The sequence below is a fragment of the Galendromus occidentalis genome, unplaced genomic scaffold, assembly GCF_000255335.2.
Source record: "Galendromus occidentalis unplaced genomic scaffold, Mocc_1.1 scf7180000077532, whole genome shotgun sequence".
Classification (NCBI taxonomy): Eukaryota; Metazoa; Arthropoda; class Arachnida; order Mesostigmata; family Phytoseiidae; genus Galendromus; species Galendromus occidentalis.
In genome coordinates, this window is record NW_003805520.1 from 57129 (window position 1) to 76801 (window position 19673).

A 19673-nucleotide genomic window follows, 5' to 3' on the forward strand; every position below is an offset into this window, starting at 1 on the left:
AACCTGACGTGGGTGTGAGATAAGCCAGCTCGCTACTCCTTTCCCCGTACCGATGGCGGCAGCCGTCACGCAAGTTTCTCTCTGCCGCACTTCTTCCCCTGCCGCGCTCGGTGTGACAGTTTTCGAGACACTGAATCACCCCAGAACGCCCGTGCCGCTGTTGTCATGGTCTCGGCTAGCGTGGGTGTCCGCCCGACGACAAAAGCAGATTAAGAGCGGCCGAGCAAAGAAAAAGCAACAAACTGTGGGACGACTTTCCTCCGTGTATGCGTTTGTGTGGGGACTCAAGCAGAAACATTCGCAGCGTTGCGAAGATTCACTCTCGGAGCGGGATCGCTCGAGGCATATCCTTCGAGATTCCCCCGTAATCTGATAACTGAAGAAAGTCGCTCGCGACTTCAGGAGCGGACCAGACTACTTGTTGAAGAAAACGATAAACAAGAAAAATGACCTGTGTTCGCGGTTTTTCCTGGGGGCCAAAACCGCCGACGGAGAAGAGTGCTCTGAGCTGAAGGAGGCAAGGCCCTGTGTCGCGAGTCCCTCTCCTCTTTCTGTTGAATATCAGAGCAGGATGCATGACGTCCCGACAATATACGGTCGGTGAAGATCGACACCTTCAACGAAACGCCTCAGGCTCTCCTTTCGGTTAGCTGTACTCCGACGGAAACCCGGATGGTGGGCGAAGAATATTATCACCCATGAGACGCGGAAAATCCGTGTGCCGTCCCGGAACGTGTTCGGAAATCGCCATCAGACAAGCACTCGGGAAGGGTCCGAGCCCGAAAAGAGAAACGAGATTATCCATCGCTCGCCCGCTCGTCCATCTGCTCACTCGGGTTTCATACCGACGAACGACAGAAGAAATCATTTGTATCCTGTTTCGGAGCTTTTGTCGGGATTTTTTCCCGTCGGGCGTCGGACCTAGCTTTCGCTCAAAACACCGAGGAGGACCAGACAGTCGTCCACGGCGAAGAAAGTTGCTGCTTGTTTTCCAGTAGCGGGGTGGTGTTCATTTCCGCAGTTGCCTTTCCACCTCAACGCTTCTTTTCTTCTTCTTCTTTTTTCTTCAACCAATTCCTCTCGACTGTACACTTCCTTCCTTCCGTACCGTCGCCGCTCCGGCTGCTGCTCCTCCTGTTTCGGTTGCTCTGGCCGTTGCGGATTCGGTAGCTTCTCCTATCCCAGTGTCCGCTCCATGTCATTGGCCCCCGTTGCACTTCCCAAGATCCCCGCCCCCCCCCTCCAAACTCGAGCATAGAGGACTGGCGTTGGATAACGCGAGGGCCGGCGCTGCCGCAAGCACTGCCGCAAGTGATGTTCGTTCCCGAATCAAACAGCAAATTGGCTTTGTTTGGATTTTTCTTTGAGTTTGTTTCTGCTGAAGAACTGTCAGGAAGTGTGAGGCATACATCCATATACTCGAATGTGCAGATTTGACCCAAGTGTCGAGTTTTGTTCCGAGGGCGTAGAGACACGTACCACACAGACTGCCGATCCGCTGTTCCCTTCTCGCTCCCGCGATGTTTCCTGTTCACGTTACTCTTCTGTAGTTCGCCATAGCCCCTGGCTCCACACGGACGCTTCGGCCAGCCTCGCTCGTTCGTTGTTGCGTAGATGATTCCACAGTTTGGCATCGCTGGTCCTCTCATCGTTTCCTCGTGCCTGCCCGTCCGCAGATCGGGCGGGCCGCGAATGATAATTCCTCAGATTTTATCCCTCGTGATTCCAATTCTCCTGTCAGTCCCATGATGACTGCGCGAAGCACAAAAGAAATAACTGTCACAGCGGAGGTAGATGACCTTGGACAGCGTGGAGGAATCTCCATTGTCGACATTGTCGACGCTCTCGCGGTTGTTGTTGTTGTTGCTGGTGTACTTAATGTCTGTCACCGCACGTCGATATTGCATGAGACCGAGAAGAGGTGCATCATCACTGAGGAGGCTGATGCGTAACCCGACGATAAAGAAGGCCCGGAGACGAGGGATCCGAGTCCCCAGGACATCGCATATTCGGTTTTTTCCCCGCGGAGACGTGCAATTATTTCCCCGGCGGAGATTCCCGAGCGAGGCCGGCGCCTCGCCACTCGCCCGGGCGATAAGAGTCGGAAAGCCGAGATTGTCTCGCAGCGAAAACTTCGGCTTCAGATAGAAAATCGTGAGATGGCGGTGGCGGCGTCCTCTGATTGGCATGCGGGGTGTCGTTTATTGTTCAAGGAATCCTAAGAAAGGCCCATGAGCAAAGTCTGCGGACGCCTCATCGCCGGGAGCGTCTTCGGAAAATCCACCAGATGCAGCACGTGTCCGGACGGATGCGTGCGCGAGATGTGTGGCAGCTTGTCATGGCCGTGCTCCGAGTTCCTGAACGTCACACGGCGTGGCGGTTGCTGGTCTCTTGTTAATGCTCATCGAGATTTCCAAACGAGCAAATCACACGCAACGGGCCACGGACCGACCGCGACGACCGCGATGCGCGAACCACCTCTCGATTCGGAGCGCATTTCCCGTAGCGATCCAGAGCAACAAGAAGCGAAGAGCTTTCGAAGCTCGACTCCGTTTCCGTTTTGCTCAATGAAAGCCCAGAACGCGAGCGCTGAGTCGGAGCAGGACGCATCTCTCGGCTCCCTCTCGGACGAGTCGAGGACGACTAGCCGGCTGACTGACTTACGCTTGAGCGTCGTCCTCTCGATTGGAGCGACCGTCGACCAAGGAACCCAGCAATCCATCTTCCGGGAGTTTCGATTCTTATGCCGCGCAATCGCTACCACGCCCCGCGTGGCGGGCAGAGCTCCGCGCGAACGAGCGAAATCCGGACTGTCGGAATTCTCTCCTGTCGAGACACTCTCCACCTCAGGCTGAAGGTAATGCCGATTCCGAGCGTTACGTGGGTGATCCTGATTTCGGGCGCGTTGACGCTCGGAGCAGCAGAAGATCCTAGGAGCCGGTGGATTTGTGAATTTGCCTACTCGCCCAAAATCGGTTTGAGAATAAGTCGATCTCCGCTCGGTCGTTTCCCGTGGGCGCCGCTCCCGATGCAGCTCCTCTCTGGCGGCGTGCAGAAGTCGTCGGAACTTCCCCCTCATCTGAGGGAGAATAGTTTAGAAGAGAACGAAACAACGTCGTGTCAATGTGCCTCGTCGACGCATAGCAGCGACCAAGTCATGCGAAACTAACAAGCTGCGTAGAGGAAGTGGATGCTTGCCCGAAGCCGCTGATGATATTCCCTCCCCTCACTCACTCAGAGCGAACGCCACCGGCTGCGACTGACCCCTCTGTCCGAACAATCCCGCCAGGAGAATTGTCGCAGGATGTACCTGTCCTCCTATTTCTTCGTTCGCCGGTGACCCTCTCCATTTCTACTGAGTGAGGTTTTCCCGAAAGAGCGAGCGCTCCCGACTCTTCATCATCAACCTCGACTGCGCACGAGTCACTGTATGTCCACAAGTCATAAATGCCTCGGAGAAGACCCGCTCGTCGAGCCCGCTGTTGGCGGAGAATATTAGCTACGAGAGCCCTCGAGCTCGAGGGAATCTGGCCGCTGATATCAAATAACGGAGCCCTCTAATTCTTCGCAAGATCATTCGTTCGAAACCATCTCTGCTCTGAGAGGGGGGTATTTTTCTCCTTGGTGAGAAAAGTCGTTCGCCACCGCTACGTCTCTTTGCGATGACTGTCGCCGACCCCACTGCCGCCCGCGCCGGTGCGACCGACAACGACATAGGTGACAGAGGATTCCGCAGATGGAAGCAGAGGCGAAAATTCCGAATTACTTTATGACAGCCACCGGACGAAATCACAGCCAACATTATGTCCTCGCCGCAGCGTCCGCAGGGCAAAGAGCGGTGTCACAAGAGACACCAGCAGCCCTTACTTCGAGCAACAAAAGCCGTCCGGGGATCTCGCCGACCCTTAGGTCGAGCGACCTATAAGAAGCCTAAAGTCAGCTGGCGTAAGCTGCTAAACTCGCATTCGGTGTCATGGAAATTTACGACAGAGTAGCCTCGAACGCTATAAAGTGTCCAATGACACCGCCGAATCTGGTGTCGCAGCCGCCGACCAAAGCCCCGAAGAGACTGTTGCTGTCCTACGTCGCTTCCGCGTAGACAGCCCCCGTCCGCGAAGGAACTGTCTTCCGACGAAATTACACGCTCGCTGACCATTCAAGTCTCCGAGTCGATTGAATGACCTCGCACTCTACCAAGTACGCGATTCGTCGCCAGCCGGCAATCGTCTCCCCGACAACGACGGTGCATGTCTCTCTCCGATAGGAGGGAGGATAGCTATTTCTAACTGGATATCCTGGACCCTCTCTCGACGATCAGAGACAACTTAATCCCCAGATTTCTACTCGGAGCCGCTACTGAAGGGGCACGTCCATTCAATGAGGGTCCCATTTCTCGGGATTACCCAGCAGATATTGATGATCACGCTCATCTGACCGAACCCCATCGAATTCTCGACATCGAGCCTTCCAAACCTGCAAACCTCAGTGCGGACCTGTTCCTCGGAACGACTTTGGTTCGGAGGAGTCGGGGGACAACGGTCCGAGCTTTTTTCTCCAGTGCGGGTTCGATTGGAGACAATTAGTCGGATGAGGCGCTTCTCGCGAGACGGTCACGTAGACTCGATCACCGGTTTCATTAACGCGTTTAGTCACCGCAACGACCCGCTACCTCGACATCGCATGCAACAGGGGGAGTCTCGTGACGGAAACTAGAATAAACTACATCATAGGAAGAAGTTCTGAAACTCACCTTCACTGTTCACAGTGATCACGTACGACCAGTTTAATTTGAGCAACACATCTACCATGAGTTTCGACTGAAACTCGTCGGAAGGAACCACTCGGAGGAAATATTTGTAGAAATCCTTGCGACTCAGTTCGCGAGACGTCGCCGAGTAGCCGATCTGGGGAATGTTGAAAAGTTGGAGCAAGTTTTGAACCTGGATGGTCACGGCTGACGAGCCCGGCCCGATGATGCCGACGATATTTTTTGTGTTTTTTGAGCCGCGATGACACTTTTCCCCGCTGGGACTGAATCCCGACGTTCCATTCGCATCGTCGCGCATCGCAATCGTATCCCGAATGAATTCGATGCTCTGTTCCAATGCTTTTGGCGGATACCTGCAGGAAAACAAGGAGGAAACACACTTTTTAGATCCCTTTCGAGAAGTCTCCGTTGATGAATGAGCGTCTCTTCGCTGGACTCGAGAAGATCGAGCTGGAATCTTTCGGAAGCGATGTGCAGAAGTTCTGAACTGGAATTCGGTGGATTCAATTTCCTTAAGGGAGCTTGTGTCTGCCGTGAGCACCGAGTTCGACCGTCCAAGTCAACAAGGAATGATCGAGACAGGGAGCAACTCAGCCACGATGGAGGCCGAGCTGAATTTCGACTGAAGCTGTTCGAACATCTCGGCTGCAACTTGAATGTACAGAATGTTCGATCTGCGCTCCCATTCCTGACCGAGAAGTGCGCTCATCATACGGGCGAGCCAAAGCTCATAAAACACCCCGGCTTATTGTTACGAGAGGCATTTCCTTCTCCCTCGACGGGCGATTGATCAACTCCCAGGATTTGAGCGTGCTACACAGCAACCGGAAGGCAGATGAAATGCAGCCTCTGCCGAGCACAGGGTAATTCTCCTGGGACTTCAGAACAATTCGATCGACGACCGGCGGAAATATCGCACCGAGTGCAGCAGGGAGGAGGTTTCAGCAGAAACTAGCCTAACGAACGAGTTCGGCTGACGGGGTAAGGAAGTCACTTGGCAACTTCCGGATAATCAGTTCCTGCTTCTCTAGGGAAATTCCAGCGCTGCGGAGCTCTCTGCCCGGCGGACTTATGCTGCGCGAGACCGTAACGAAGGGCGAGCGGACCAGCATCACGCACGCGCACATCAATCAGTCAGTTCATCTATTCATTCATTCCTTGCGAAAGCACATCGCGCTCGCAGCGAAATGATACCGAACGGCATTAGAAGTTATACTGGAAAGCATTAGCGAGGGAAAGAGAAAGCGTGACACGATTACTGAACACGACAGGGAAATCGAGGAAGATCGATCCACTGCTGGGAATGCTCGTGAATACTAATTTGCGTTCAATGTCGATGAAATCGCCCCCACCGAGATTTATGATCTCGCTCATCATGAACCAAGAGCTGCCACAACAGCTGTTAGGGCTCTTGTGATAACCGCAGCCGACTCGAGTCGTCGCGGAGCAAGCTTCACTCTCTCGTATGACGCGCCGTCGAATGAGTGCGTTCCAGAAGGCAGAGGCAACCTTTGCATAGCCTTCTGCTTCGCTGCCTTTACTGCTCATTCTGTAAGTGGCTCTCGCGCGGGTGGGTCTCCATGAAGCGTGAGGCTTCATAACGCAGAAGTTATGAGAGGTATTTTTTTCACGGAGCATTTTAGAAACTTGGGTGAGAAGCGAACTCGGCAGAGAACGGCTCGCAACAGCAACGAAGCGTTGAAGTTCAGTGAATCAATCATCATCCACTTCGATATGAGTTTTTCATCGACTCTTCGGAGGACGAGGGATCGCACTGGGAGATTCCCGCTCCGATGGATTGCGGGATTGTGGGCGATAACATGTATGTATCGAAGAGTTACTTACGTAGTATCGCTAATGAATAAGCGCTCCCTGAAGATGAACCCGGAAGGATTGTAGGTTACCAATGCGCCCTTGCTTATAATAAATTCGGGGGAAACTCACCAACAGGAATCTCTGATTTCGATACCGAGCGTAATGTTTGGCAGGAGTTCCTGATTATTGTTAATCTCGTCCAGCACTTGAAATGCCGCCTCGACTCGGTGGATCCCGTATTGTTCGCGAATCCTGCCGCAGATTCTGCTCTGTGCGTTCTCCGAATCTGGAGCCTCATGAACGGGAAACAGAGCTCCTATCGTGACGTCGCCCGCCGAAGTCCCTGTAGGAAACGGACACATGAGCTAATTCCATTACCGGTGAGGCCTCGACTCCAGGTCAGCAACCGGACCCGTGTTCGAGGCTTTCGCATCCGTACTCCCGAGGATCCCTGCTCTGAATATCGTGATCCGACATTTTCGTGATACATTGAACATTCTGTTTTCTGTAGCGAGCAGCGCTGATTCCGAACTTTACGTCTCCTCTGGCAATGGTGGTTTCGCATCATTTCTTCTCCAATGTTCTTGAGCACTCTCCAAGCGAGAGAGGAAAACATGTTTGTCGAGCGGTCGTCACAGGAACTCGCACAGAATCCGGGGAACTCGATACGTGTAATCGTGGATGGCGGGAGCCTCGTGGAAATTTCGGATTTCTCCCACCGTGGATGGAACTAACCTATCAGCTTCGGGCTGGGCTGCGTAGCACGTGACGTTTGGCACAGTAGAAGGAATGTGACCACCAACACCTTACATGTCCCTTTTGAGGACCGCCTCCTGGCCAGCAAGCCTGTAAAGGAAAACACATGGAATCTTTACACCCTATCCCAATCGAAATACTGCGCTCGACCCGGAAGGTCAGAGCTCACTCAATTTGTAATTCTGCTGTCTTTATGGGCAACAGAAGGTTGACCGGAGAGCACGGAGCCGAGATCAGGAAAAGCTCATGTCCATCACAGGTGTGTTCCGTGGCCGCGGAAAAGTATAAGAGAAAAGTAACAGAGGATTACGCCTTCTCGCAGCCTGTAGCCCCTTCTTCTCTCACGTCGGGGAGCGGTAAAGCCATGCCGCATATAATTAGAATGAAGATACGCTCGACGTATGTCAGATTTGCAAGGCTTGCGGTCGACCCTTTAAGCAGGCACGGAGTTACTGAAGCTCCCACCGCAGCGAGTCAGCGAGTCAGCCGAACGCGGGTGCTAATGCGCTGGGAAAGTTTCCCACAGAAACAACGTTCGATGACAGCGTAAGTGACACGCTGCATTTACCTCCCGGAAAGCCTGAAAGCTTCTAATAACGAGCCGAGGGTCCTCTCACAGAAACGGACCAAGGTGCGAGCGGAAGTCCCGCCTGAGCCAGAGGAATTGACTGACCCATAAGGAATCTTTGCCACATTTCCAAGGGCTTCTCTCGATTCGATGAGCGGAGCAATAGCTCCGCTCATCGAAGTGGGTCGAATGAGGCGTCATAGAATAGATCCCCACCGAGTGGGTCGAATGAGGCGTCATAGAACGATAGGAGCGAGAGGGATTAGGGCCCCAGGTTCCGGCCGAGTCCTTGGATTTTCAACGATTGTTGTTTACGACGACGGAGGCGGTTCTGTTCCAGCGGAGAATTCTGCGTCGAAATGGAACCATACCCGAGGGAGGTCCCCGAAAGCCGCTGTCGTAGACCCAACAGGATGTGTTCCTTAATCGATCCAGTAGTTTTCAGCTGGACCCTGGGGGTGTTGCAACGACATCGGCGAAGTAGTCAACTACTCGAATCGCTCGCTCGCTGGGCTGCTCTCTCTTTCGTTCGTTCGATCGGGGCTGGGCTTGCTCGGGGGAAAGAAGCAGTCGATCGTGAAAGACAGGAGAACGAAGAGAAAAAGAACGCCGCTGAACTTCTTGCTCTCCCGACAACGACTTATTGATAAGTGGCCTCTTCGTCTCCTTCACCCCCTGCGTCCTTGTCGTTATCCTGGGACAGCAGACATAATAAGAATCCCGGTCGGCTTGCCGCGCCACTCTGTGTACACAATGATATTCTGTCTGAAGTCTCGTTTCCGTCGAGGAATTCTCCGTGGAGAAAACTTCGTTATGGCCTTTTTTCCGCGCTTGGCAAAGAGTTTCAACAAAATGTGACTCGCTGGCTCCCCCCATTCACCTGAGTAGTCACTCAGTTCGCGGAGAGGAGAATAGAATCCCACGAGGGAATCGTCGTCTGAACGTTGGACGCGCAGCCCCCCAGGAAGGAGCTAATTCCTTTGTACCCGATAGTACTATTGTACATTTCCCCTCACGGACGAGCTCTTGCGATAGATGTGAGGCGAATGATGCCGCGACTGAATAACTAGGAGAAACAAAGAGTTTGCCGACGATAATCAAGGCTATGATCGAAAGCTGTCACGCTGAATAGACAGACTCCCAGGAGATTGAAGACCTCGCTCCAGGCAGGGATACCCGTCGAGTGGTACATAAGTTGAATCGCTCCGAATACGAGGCTCGGCAAAAAACGGCGTTCGGTGCCGAGGTAACCGACCGGTGAGGGGAGACAGAGGAAGAGAGAGAGAAAGGAATGACGGGAGACCGAAAGAGAGCGGACGGTGAACGCGGTGCGACTGTAATTCTGCTTAAACCCCTGGAGCTTGAAACGATTTGATTAGGACACTGTAGGTGGGTTCCGAGTCGGGCTGAATCTGACGGCCCCTCACCATGTGGCACCAGAGGGTCTCCCGGGTCACTAAGTCTTGCTGTTCCTCCTCTTCGATACTTTCGATCTCGAGCCCTCCCCGCTCCGTGATTTAGTTTTCCACTCGCTCTGGTACTTTCTTAATCCTTCCCGATGCGAGAACAGGCTACGCCTCACCCCCGCCATTCTCGGTCGCCTCGCTGTTCTCACAACGACCTGGCGCATCGAAAGTTCTGACGGAGAGAAAACTCTCAGCGTTCGAGGATCCCGACGCACTTCTTACTCGAAACTTCTGCTTCATCTCCAGCTTGCTCCGTATGAGAGTTCTTTGGAATCTTCAGAGTATATGACAAGCGAGAATAAATTCATATCCGCCTTCCGTCCGGGAGAGTGCGCCGCGCAACAGGGAAATCGAATATTAAGGGAGACTATAACCGGATCAAGGAGTTCCGAACGCGGGAGATTCTGATGGGATCAATTTCCTCCTCCTTTCTTCCCGGAGCTGAGGATCACGTTCTAACAGAAACACTTTGAAGACGACTGAGTGAGCTGCACGAATCTCGAAGGGTCGCACCGCGTCAATCTCGATGCTGGAAACCCTCGTTGTTCCTCTTATTTTCTTTTGTCGCGAGAAAGAAAGTTCCCCTCCGTAACTCGTTCGCTCCCCGCTCTCTGAAAGAATAAGGAATGTGACAGGCCAAATAACGACTGGGAGCTTTTCACTGTTCGGGTCCAATTTGCCGCGAGCTTGCAAACCAAGGGCTTGGTCGGCCGACCGACCGATCGACCGCCATCGCATCTGCATCTGTGATTGCTTCGTTAAGGCAGACGGTGGCAGACTCTACGCGTCTTTCGCATTATTGAACTGCGGAAGCAGCCGTGGCGACATCCACGACGACCAAATGCTCGACCCGTGTTCGAGGCCATCCGAGCGTGCGCTTCCTGCCCCTTCGGACGGGGAAATTTCCACTAGAGTCTGACCGAGGCGAATCATTGATTAACGCAGAAATATCGCCCATCGTCCCGCGCCCCCTTCTTTAGCCCCGATCACAGAGGGGAACGGAGGGGCTTCCGATTCCCCTCTGTAGCCATCACGCGGGGCATGAACGAGGCGGATCTCGCGGATCGTTTCCGCGGGACCCTCTTCCGAAACGGATCTCGAGCTCGCGCGGAATCAGCTCGAGTCTATTCGGTCTGAGGAGCGGTGGAACGCAGGGAGAGAACCGGAATGAGATTCCCGGCTCTCCGGATCGTGGACGGATTCGAAGTTTCGGGAGAAGCTCCGTGCCGGATCCGAGCAGGGATTCTGATCCGGAGTGCGATCCCATTGAGATTGGCTCAAGTATGCCGGACGATTCAATCTGATACCTTGATCCTCATCGATGGGAATATTTCAGGCCCGAAGAAGGGGGGCGGGGAGGGCTAAAGGGGCTCCAAGTCATGTACATGGGGAGTTCAAAGGTTTGGGCACTGCCTTCCACAGTCTTCGATGTGCCGATTCGATTCCCTGTCTTTAGCGCCTCTTTGCAATCAGAGGTCGAAGTCGTCTCTTTCCCGTCAAGGTACTTTATTGGATCGTTCAGGTCGAGGCTGTGAATTCTCCGATGATATGTATGGCGTTTTATTCGTTCAGAAGAGAACAGTGGGTTTTATCCGATGATAGCTCGTGAGTATGTGCTCGTAGTTGCCGGAACCTCTCGGTCCACGAGGGCCTGTGTGTACATACATATAGTACTCAGGCCGCTGACTCGGAAAGAATAAGCGGCGCCGTAACTCGACTCACAACGGGGACAGTAAACCATCAAGCTGGCTTCCACGAGTGTTTCTTGTTTTCTCTCTCTCGCTCTATTTTCATTTTTAATTGCCAATTAGCGTTCTGCGTGTTTTTCTTCCGTCTTTCTCCCCCTTGTTAGCACAGTATGTACAACAGCTGCCGAACTCGAGAAGAGCGTGGGGGCTTGCTTGCGAGTGACTGAACGAGGAAGAGGCAACTGCAACTACGGACAGGAACAAGAGTAGAAGACCAGAACGCAGAGCCGAGGGAAAATTGGCGACACTGAAGGAGCAGACGAGACCCTCGGCGTTCTGGCGGTCAGACGGAGCTTCGTTCTGGTCCGGTATTTGTCCAGACTTCGAAGTGTAAGTGTTTGTTCGGAGGAAGTGTGAAGGACGCGCTTTATTACGCCCTTCACTAAGGAGCCGGTCGACTGGGGATCCGGATGTGGAGAGGAAAACCGAGTAAGCCGTGGAATAAGCCTGCCAATCTTCTGGAGGTTTGACTGTGGACTCGTGAACAAGGTCCGAGCGTGGACTCGTTGACGAGACTCAACGAGCGCAAGAGGGTTGAGTCGATCTTTTTCCGGGGCCGTACTAGTTGTTCCATTCGCTTCTTTCTCCTATCGTACCCGGACACCGACCAATGAGCCGAAGAGCTAACGAGCGAGCGTGAGTCCGCCGCTGGACGGACGGACGAACGAACGGACACACAACAACCAACAACCGACAACAAAGGGAGCGAGCAAATTCACAGCTCTGTTTCTGTTCGGATTTTATTGCTTGTAAAAGCAACTTGCTCGCTGAATCTCTTGTAAGTTTTGTTTTTAACGAGCTGTCTCGCATTGAGTCGCACACCGGTTGTCCCCCTAGTCTCGAATCGAGCTCTTACGGCGGCACCCGTCTCGATGTTTCGCAATTCACGCTATAATACCCAGACGAGTCTAGATCGACTGAAGGTTCGATGATCGATTCCCCGAAGCATTTCGAGCATCGTTTTGATAGCCACCTCTCCAAGAATTCATCGTTTGTTTGATCCCCTCGACTGAATATTCAAATTCGAAAATCTCTCGACGTTTTGCAAGTCTGACTCCTATAGGAGCTGCGGCTCTGACCTGCGTTGCCACAAGGAATCCTCTTCACGTTGTTGCCGAGCTCCGCGCTCTTGTGAGCGCCTCGAGCCTTCGACCCTCACTCAGACGTCCGCTACCGTCGCCGTATTCTTGCTGCTATAGCTTTGCTTACACAAGACTGGTATCAGGAGGATGTCGCAGCCTCATAAACGGTTTGTTTGTACGGTAGAGGAGTATGTGGTCGGCTCCACCGATGTCTTTCCGGTAAAAGCTGCCCATCGACCGTTTGAGCCCGACACCGTGAAAATACACAGGAGTTCAGGATTAAATGACATGCACTTCGGCATAAGTCCGAGAGACGTTTCCCCTATTGGTGGCCACTTATTCTCGCAAGTTCCTTTCGCGATGGAGCCAGCGCTGACGGGCACGAGGGGCGAGCGTAGCGGCAACAGCGAAAGTGGCGGCTACATCAAGAACAACACCGTTAGTCATTGTCGAGTACGAGGAAAAATAAGATACTCGCTCACGTTCGGCCTCACTCAGTAATCCCCGAGGATCAACACCGTATGAGCAGCCCTACTAGCTAAATAATGGTCGCCAGGTTTTTAGCTTGCCAGACGCTCAACAACAGGCGAGCAGGCGAATCGCCTGGAGACGAGCAGCTGTAACTTCCTAGCATGTTAGCTCGCAGTGGGCGTAAACGAGTCGGCGGCCTCCGAGCGAGAATATTGTTCCTTGTCCGGGCTCTAGGGTTTCCGTGAGGCTGCTATCCGTAAGGAATTCCGTCAGAAATTCCGCTAGGAATTCCGTCGGGTTCGCGAGAGGGTCTTCGTGAGGCTCCCGATATCAGCGCCCGGATAGAAAATGTCCGCGAGCGTTTTTATCAGGAACTGCCGCTTGAAATCCAAACAAGCCTCGTGTCCGAAAATCGGTATCGACAACCGACAGACGGCTCCAAGTGATCCGAAATACCCCGCCATGGGATTGTGCGGATTGTCATGCGCTGACGAACATCGACTAGCCCTCATGTCGGTCCTCATGTTGGCTTCGAATGCATCCTCTGCGCCCGCAGAAATCTAGCCTCCGTCTGGCATACGCCTTTACGATCAGAATCCCATTCCTTTGATCTCACTTGATCGCTTCAACTTCCTGGAGGAGCTGCCATATACTTGGTTCAATATTATCGGGATCGTTCATGAGCTCGGAAGAATAATTTACGCATCGGCCCGAGAGAGCCACCCTCGTTAGAAAGAGCAATTTCGAGGAGGTCATGACCTAGTCCCAGCTCATGACGGCTAGCCGACCTCCATGTCTAGCACCACGTTTTCTCCTCACCTGGAGTGGTCACCTGAAACTTTCCGGTTTTGTGCCGCATATCGATGCGTTGTATTCCAGCACGCGGAATACCCAAGCTGGGTTGGCCTCAATCGAGATTTCATTTCTTCCTAAGAGAAGAGGGGCTCTCTAGTAAATATTGTGTAGCTCTCGAAAGAAGTGCGCCTGGATATCCTCTGGGTAGGTTCTCGTCGTTGTCCGACCGTGTTGCGCACGTTGGAATCAACGCCGTCCCTAGCGGAGAGTCGCTGGTCGCGGTCTTCCCTCCCGAGCGCCACGGGAGAAGCAGATTAAAAGTGATGGAAAAAAGTGATATCGAGCCGGGCCAGAACCGAGGGAAGATACGACGGAGCCGTACGAGGGCATACGGCCAGGTATGATAAGTTTGAAGGGCACACGGACACGAGCTATATGTGTAGACAAAAAGATAGCGTCCGCGGCAGCTCTCGCTGTCGCGCCATCTAGGTGGCTGGATTACGGGCTTAGAATGGCGTCGATTCCCATCGGCAGGAGCCGACCACTCATGGAGCCAGTGGTCGAGCGGAACCTCAAGGGAGCCTCTCCTCTCGACGCGAGAGAAGATCGTTCTCCGTGGAGTCCCCTGGCAGATTTTTCTCGAACAAAACCTTAACGGAGCTGCCACGGACGGCAGGGCGGCTTGCCCCTTCCCACCGTTCTCGCTCGCTGGTTTCCTCGTCCCTTCAGACATACGAAGAGGATTCCAGGACGGCGGGGCTCGGCTCCCGACTCCTTTCACAAACGACTGAGACGGAAGGAAGCTTCATCCTTTCTGCAACAGCCACATTTATCATCGGCTCCTCCGAGCACACATGCCCGATCCACCGAGGGGAGAAGCAACCCAGCCTCTTTCTCTTCGTTCCCACAGGGAAACATCGAGAGCTCAGCCGATGGCGTTGACATTCGGTTCATTTGAAAGCGAAAATCCGCCATTTCCTCATCGGAGCAGAGGAAGAATCCAGAGGAAACCTTCCGGTTCGAATGGAGTACCCTATCCGCAGATTACTTCCCCACCCGGGAGAATTCCGCGCTCCCCGTTGCTCAAGGCTGATCGCGGTAGTCGGAGTGACTATTCACGAATATTCTGGAGCTGTCGATTCTGGGGCTGTTGTTTCGATATTTTTCCACGACGGTGACGTGACGGGCACGTAAGCTTTTGTTATACACAACAGCTCCCTGCTGGCTCGCTTCTGCCGGCCAGGCCAATTCCCACCGCCTTCCCGTTGTGACTGCCTGCAATTTCGGCCCCGAGTTCGCGCTCGCCTTGCGAATGCAAACCGATTCTCGCGAGCGAATAAGGCCCGTCGGGGTCTCCGGAGAAAAAAATCGCGTTTCCCGCCCGCAAGCCTCGTTCGACCGCTCGGTCAGATGCGGTTTAGAAAGCTGCCGACAGACACGCTGGACAGGCGCACGCGGGCCGGCGGGTTTGTTTGCCTACAAAGTAAACAGCGAGCCTTTAGCTGGCATTCATCGAGTGACCTCACAACCAGAAAATATCTATGAGTCGGAGCAACTCGAATCCGAAGCGACCGGGCCCGGTTCCTGGCCGACGAGTCGATCGAGGGCCGAGCAACCGAGCAAGCGTCGAGGAGCCCGCAGGTGCCATACCTCATCGATTCGAGGCGAACGACGCTCCCGAAAATTCTCGCTACAAGGGAGCAGCGGAAGAATCGAACATCGGAACTCGCAACTCATCAGATCACTCAAGTCAGCGGAGAGGTCAAGGAGATCTCTATCGCTCGATAAGCGGCTCGGAGGAAAAACTCTCGAATCCCGCCGTGGAGCCACCTGCGAAATGAGCGGACAGCCCGTGGATCCGGGGGGGAATATCCACGATCGAGGTCATCCTGAGCGTTATGTGAAGGGAGACCCGAAAACAAAAAGCCTCCGTCTGCTTGCTCGTCATCCAGGATCCATGTTGCAGTTGTTGTAGTTCATGGACGAGCGGAGGAGAACAGCAGCAGCATCAACAGCAGCAGTAGCGGTAGCCGCAGCTCGTAGATGCCGACCGCGGAGGAAGCCGAGCGGAACGAACACAACGAAGCAAATCGGGCCACAACCCCATAAGCACGAGAATCCTCTTCTGTCTTTTTTGCTTTTATGATGCGGAGGTCTGTCTCATCCCTTTCGACGACGTCAAAAGCGTGCTCGACAGAGTCATTTGGACTGAGGAGCTCGATGGCTTGACGACTTCCGTCAAAGCAGAAAGAAACGATAACGACAAACTTCTTTCCGGAGGAGATTTACTGTCGCGTGGATCCGATTCGATTAAGAAGCGTTCCGAACTCCGAAATTCAATGGAACTGTTTTGCAGAACTCGTTAAACGATACTCGCTTGGATGCTCCGGGATCGTCGAGCCCAGCCCATTCCTCAGGAGCAACCGGTCTGCTGCTGCGGATTTCACTGCCGAAGCTCGACCGCTCGACGAGCTCCGTCTTCGTCGATGGAGTTCATACCGACTGCCCTCGGTGATGCTGATGATGTTGTGCCAGGGCTTGTCTCGCCGAGCGGAGCGAATATATGGGTGTTTTGTCTTTCGGGCGGAGGGCTGACTTCCCTCGTGGTCCTCGATGGTGATCGCGGTGAACGACAGAAGTTGGCTTATGAGCGCGCCACAGAGCTCGACGCGGGCATTCTCCCCATACCAGCTCATCTTCTGCTCATTTACTGCGTGCTTAGCCGCCCACCTTCCGCCTGTCGTCGGGAAGCCTCATGAGTTCGCGGAAGCGGCGAAGATGCGTGCTCGTATTGATGGCTATAGCGGGAAAGCGGACGCCGATATCCCGTGCATTCCTCGTCGCTTGTCGTTTCTCATGAATAAAGTCTCCCTTCGATTATAGTTCTCCGCAATATCTCCGTTCCTTTTCGGTATTACCGATAAATCATGGATGAGGACCACGACACGGAGTGTTTCTATCGGAGAAAATTCACGCCCCCGACTGTGGCATGCCGAACTTATTCAGCGCTAGTTTCGTTCCTCAGCGCAGAATCATTGTCAGCAGGTCATGAGACCCGAGGCCGGAGTTGGCGCCAGCTCACACCGCGAGGCGCAGAGGGACGGGGAGCGGACGTTCGAGCAGCAGAAGTCACAAGTGGCTACCACTCTCACGGCCCGAGTGACTGAGTGACAATCCGAAAAAAACACAGAGGGGGAGCGGGAACTTGTAAAAACAGCGTAGAGAGTTTCGTTCGAAGAGTTGAACCCGAGAGGACACGGGGCGTGGGGACGCGAGAGGGCTGAAAGTCAATATAGGAGAATCCGGCAAAGCGTGTGGAGCAACAGGCTTGATTCTCTGCGTTTTCCACGCGAGGCGTAGCGGCACTTCCCCGCTCCTTCACGTGAATCCCCGACAACGGTGCGAGAATCGCTCAAGCATTAGTGGAGCTCCCGGAGCGTCCGACGGAAATTGTTGTTCCCCGCCGAGTCACGACAATTTTCGTTCGAGTTTCCTGATTCAACTTGAGATTCTTGTCTCTCGGTAGAGGAGCTTCATCTTGAAGGAGTGAAGCTCGGAGCAGTGAACTCGCTCAGAAGCTTGGGAAGCGTGATGAATGAAGAATCACATCCCCCGGGTCCACAAACTCGGAAGATAACTTTCAAGCAACTCCCTCGTGAGGCATAAATGACCCGGAAAATGTTAGCAGTCGGCGAGCCATAGCCATCTTAGCTAGGTCTCAGCTCCACTGGAACTTGTCGCAAAAAGTGCGTATCTCCCCCATGCAACAGACAAGCTAGCTTTCGGGATATTCACGATTGGGACTCCGGCGTGAGCCGATCAGCTATGGGAAATCGCTCAATCCCTCATCGTTCGATGTTATAATCGTCAACCTGAAGGCACTGGTTCGACAGAGCGCGCGTCTGAGGGACGTTGCAGCGTTCCCCAACGGCGCGGAGCGAAAAATTGCTTTGAAATAGAAACCGACGCAAAAATGGCGAACGGAAGCGTCAATTAAACTCTTCCCTGTTCTTTCTCCCGACTTTAACGTAAGGATTTCACGAGTCACTAACTCTGGTTACAGAAGCGCCGTTCATTGCGTCTATCTGGGATCCGCTAATGTCCCAAAATGTTTCAAGGTCAGTACGTTCCTCCTTCCAGGTTTTCCGTCCGTTCACAGAATAACCCCTTTCACCGCACAGGCAGATCAACTGCTCGCTGAACGCGCATATAAAATCACTTCAAGCCACTCCGGATCACACTCGAGCAGCCGATCAGGATTCCAGCGATCCTGGACAACTCCCCCGGAGCGTAACGAAGCAGACGTGAACTCAGCAGTCATGAAGTTGGTGATCGTGTTCGCTGCTTCCGCGAGCTTATTAGTAGACGCTCAACTCGTTCCCTATCCTCCGCCGTACGACGCCAACTACCACGTCGGCAGAGACCGCGACGCACATGGAAGTAGGCAGTCATCCACGTCGGAGGAGAATCGTTGAAAGACAGTGACATCATCTTCCTGCTCATGTCAATTGATTCAAATCTCCTCTCTTTCTTCCCTGCAAGACAGCTACGACCCCGCGGGCTATGGAGGTGCATTGGAGCGAATTCTGAGGGCTGGCGCTTTCCAGAGCGGTCACCACCACGACTTATTCGGCCATGAAGCTCACGGTCACTCTCTGGGACTCCGAAGACACGCCCAACTGCTTCATCGAGGTCGCGCGTACATTCACGGCCAGGAATATGGCTACGACCGCGTTTACCGGCCCGCACTTGGGTGAGTCGGGGCTCAGAATTTTTCGAGGTCTCCCGCTCTCGGGTCTCCACTCTCTTCGTAAGAGATACTCGAACAGCGAAAGAGAATGATCAATTAGCGGCAGGCTGCGGCGTGAGAAGCTGAGTCGCTTGGGAAAATATTTATCCGACGGCAGCTCTGGAAAACCCGCGTTTCGGCCGAAAGGTTTGCGCGCGACGCATGTAGCCATGGTGTAGCCACCGTCGTCGAGGGCCGCCGCTTTCGGTTCCAGGAGCTGGCCGGCAATGCTCGTCGATGGAGTAAAGACCGTGATTGTTGAATTGAGCAGTGAGGTTGTACTGTATTGAAGTGTACTGTGTAAGTTGTGCTGTATAGAGTCGGAATCCGAAAGGATGAAATAGCGACCTTGCCGGAATCCTTTCGGAGGACACCGCAGCTTGGATGACAGCTAAAATAATCATTATTAGCTTCAAGGAACAAGGAGCCGCCTTCAGTAATGGCGAACACTATTCCGGCGCCGGAGGCTACGGTCTTCAACAGGATGAGCAATTTGGGAGACTCGCGTGCTGTGGCTACGGTCAGAACGTGTTGGCGCGTGGGCATCAAAACAACGCCTTTGGCCATATGCTTCTCGGGAGCTACGCTTTCTAAATAAATAGTAAGCCCCATGCTATTGATGAGGGCCGTGGATCTTCCGATTTGACGCTGTGTGACGCATTTCTCCTTGTGCTTGGCATACTGACTGCAAGCTCTTGTCAGATATCTTCCGAGTAGGATTCCGCCCGACTCGACAAGCACAGCTCCATGTTTTGATCTTTCATGACTATCTACCAGATCCGCTCCACGGTTGTGGTTGCCGGAAGGGTACCATCCGCGCACCGGAAGGGACTGTCCCGACACTTTCGAGATTTAGTCGCTGTGCGCTATTTCACGACCCAGTTGGATGAATCACCACTGATTCCGAATCCGCTCTGGACCGCGTGGCCGGGAGCTCTCCCCGTTCTCGTAGGACTTCTGAGCTCAGTGAGGTTCGGACTTCCGGTGTGGGGCAACACGGCTCCAGAATCGAAGAAAGAAATCGAGAGGTACCGCATCAAAGTTCGTAGCCCCCGAGATGAGCATCGTCTCGTCGTCGACTTTGACATGCTGGATCTTCTCGAAAAGATCGTATCTACTCTCCCTCACGCTTCCCCGGCTCACGCAGGGGGATGGCCTCCGAGCCATGACGCTACCTTTCAGGCCCATCTCTTGTTTTCGAGGACGTTGATGTTTGTTGCCGTTTTCTTCTTCCCTCGTTATGGACGAGGGGGTGCACGGAGGAGGCTAGCGAAACCCGAACCTCGCTCCATTTCGGAATTCCCGAGCCAACGAAACCGCCTGCAGTGCCCAAGGCGCTAGAAACGCACAATGGAACGGAAACAAGCGGCATTGTGGCTGAAAACAGTTGCTGGCTGTCCCGATGTCCTCGATGC

At 53.7% G+C, this 19673-nt stretch overlaps 1 protein-coding gene across 1 annotated transcript in view; it reads right to left on the minus strand.

Annotated features, from left to right (window-relative positions):
- Window positions 1–8034, minus strand: part of LOC100902614 (metabotropic glutamate receptor 1-like) — a 37137-nt gene extending 29103 nt beyond the window's left edge. Inside the window, exons 1-4 of the mRNA XM_029112890.1 lie at window positions 8013–8034; window positions 7319–7429; window positions 6713–6926; window positions 4751–5121 (exon numbers count right to left, since the gene is read on the minus strand). Of these exons, the coding sequence (XP_028968723.1) occupies window positions 4751–5121; window positions 6713–6926; window positions 7319–7429; window positions 8013–8034 (718 nt within the window). The remainder of the gene's footprint in view (window positions 1–4750; window positions 5122–6712; window positions 6927–7318; window positions 7430–8012) is intronic.
- Window positions 8035–19673: the final 11639 nt, after the last annotated feature.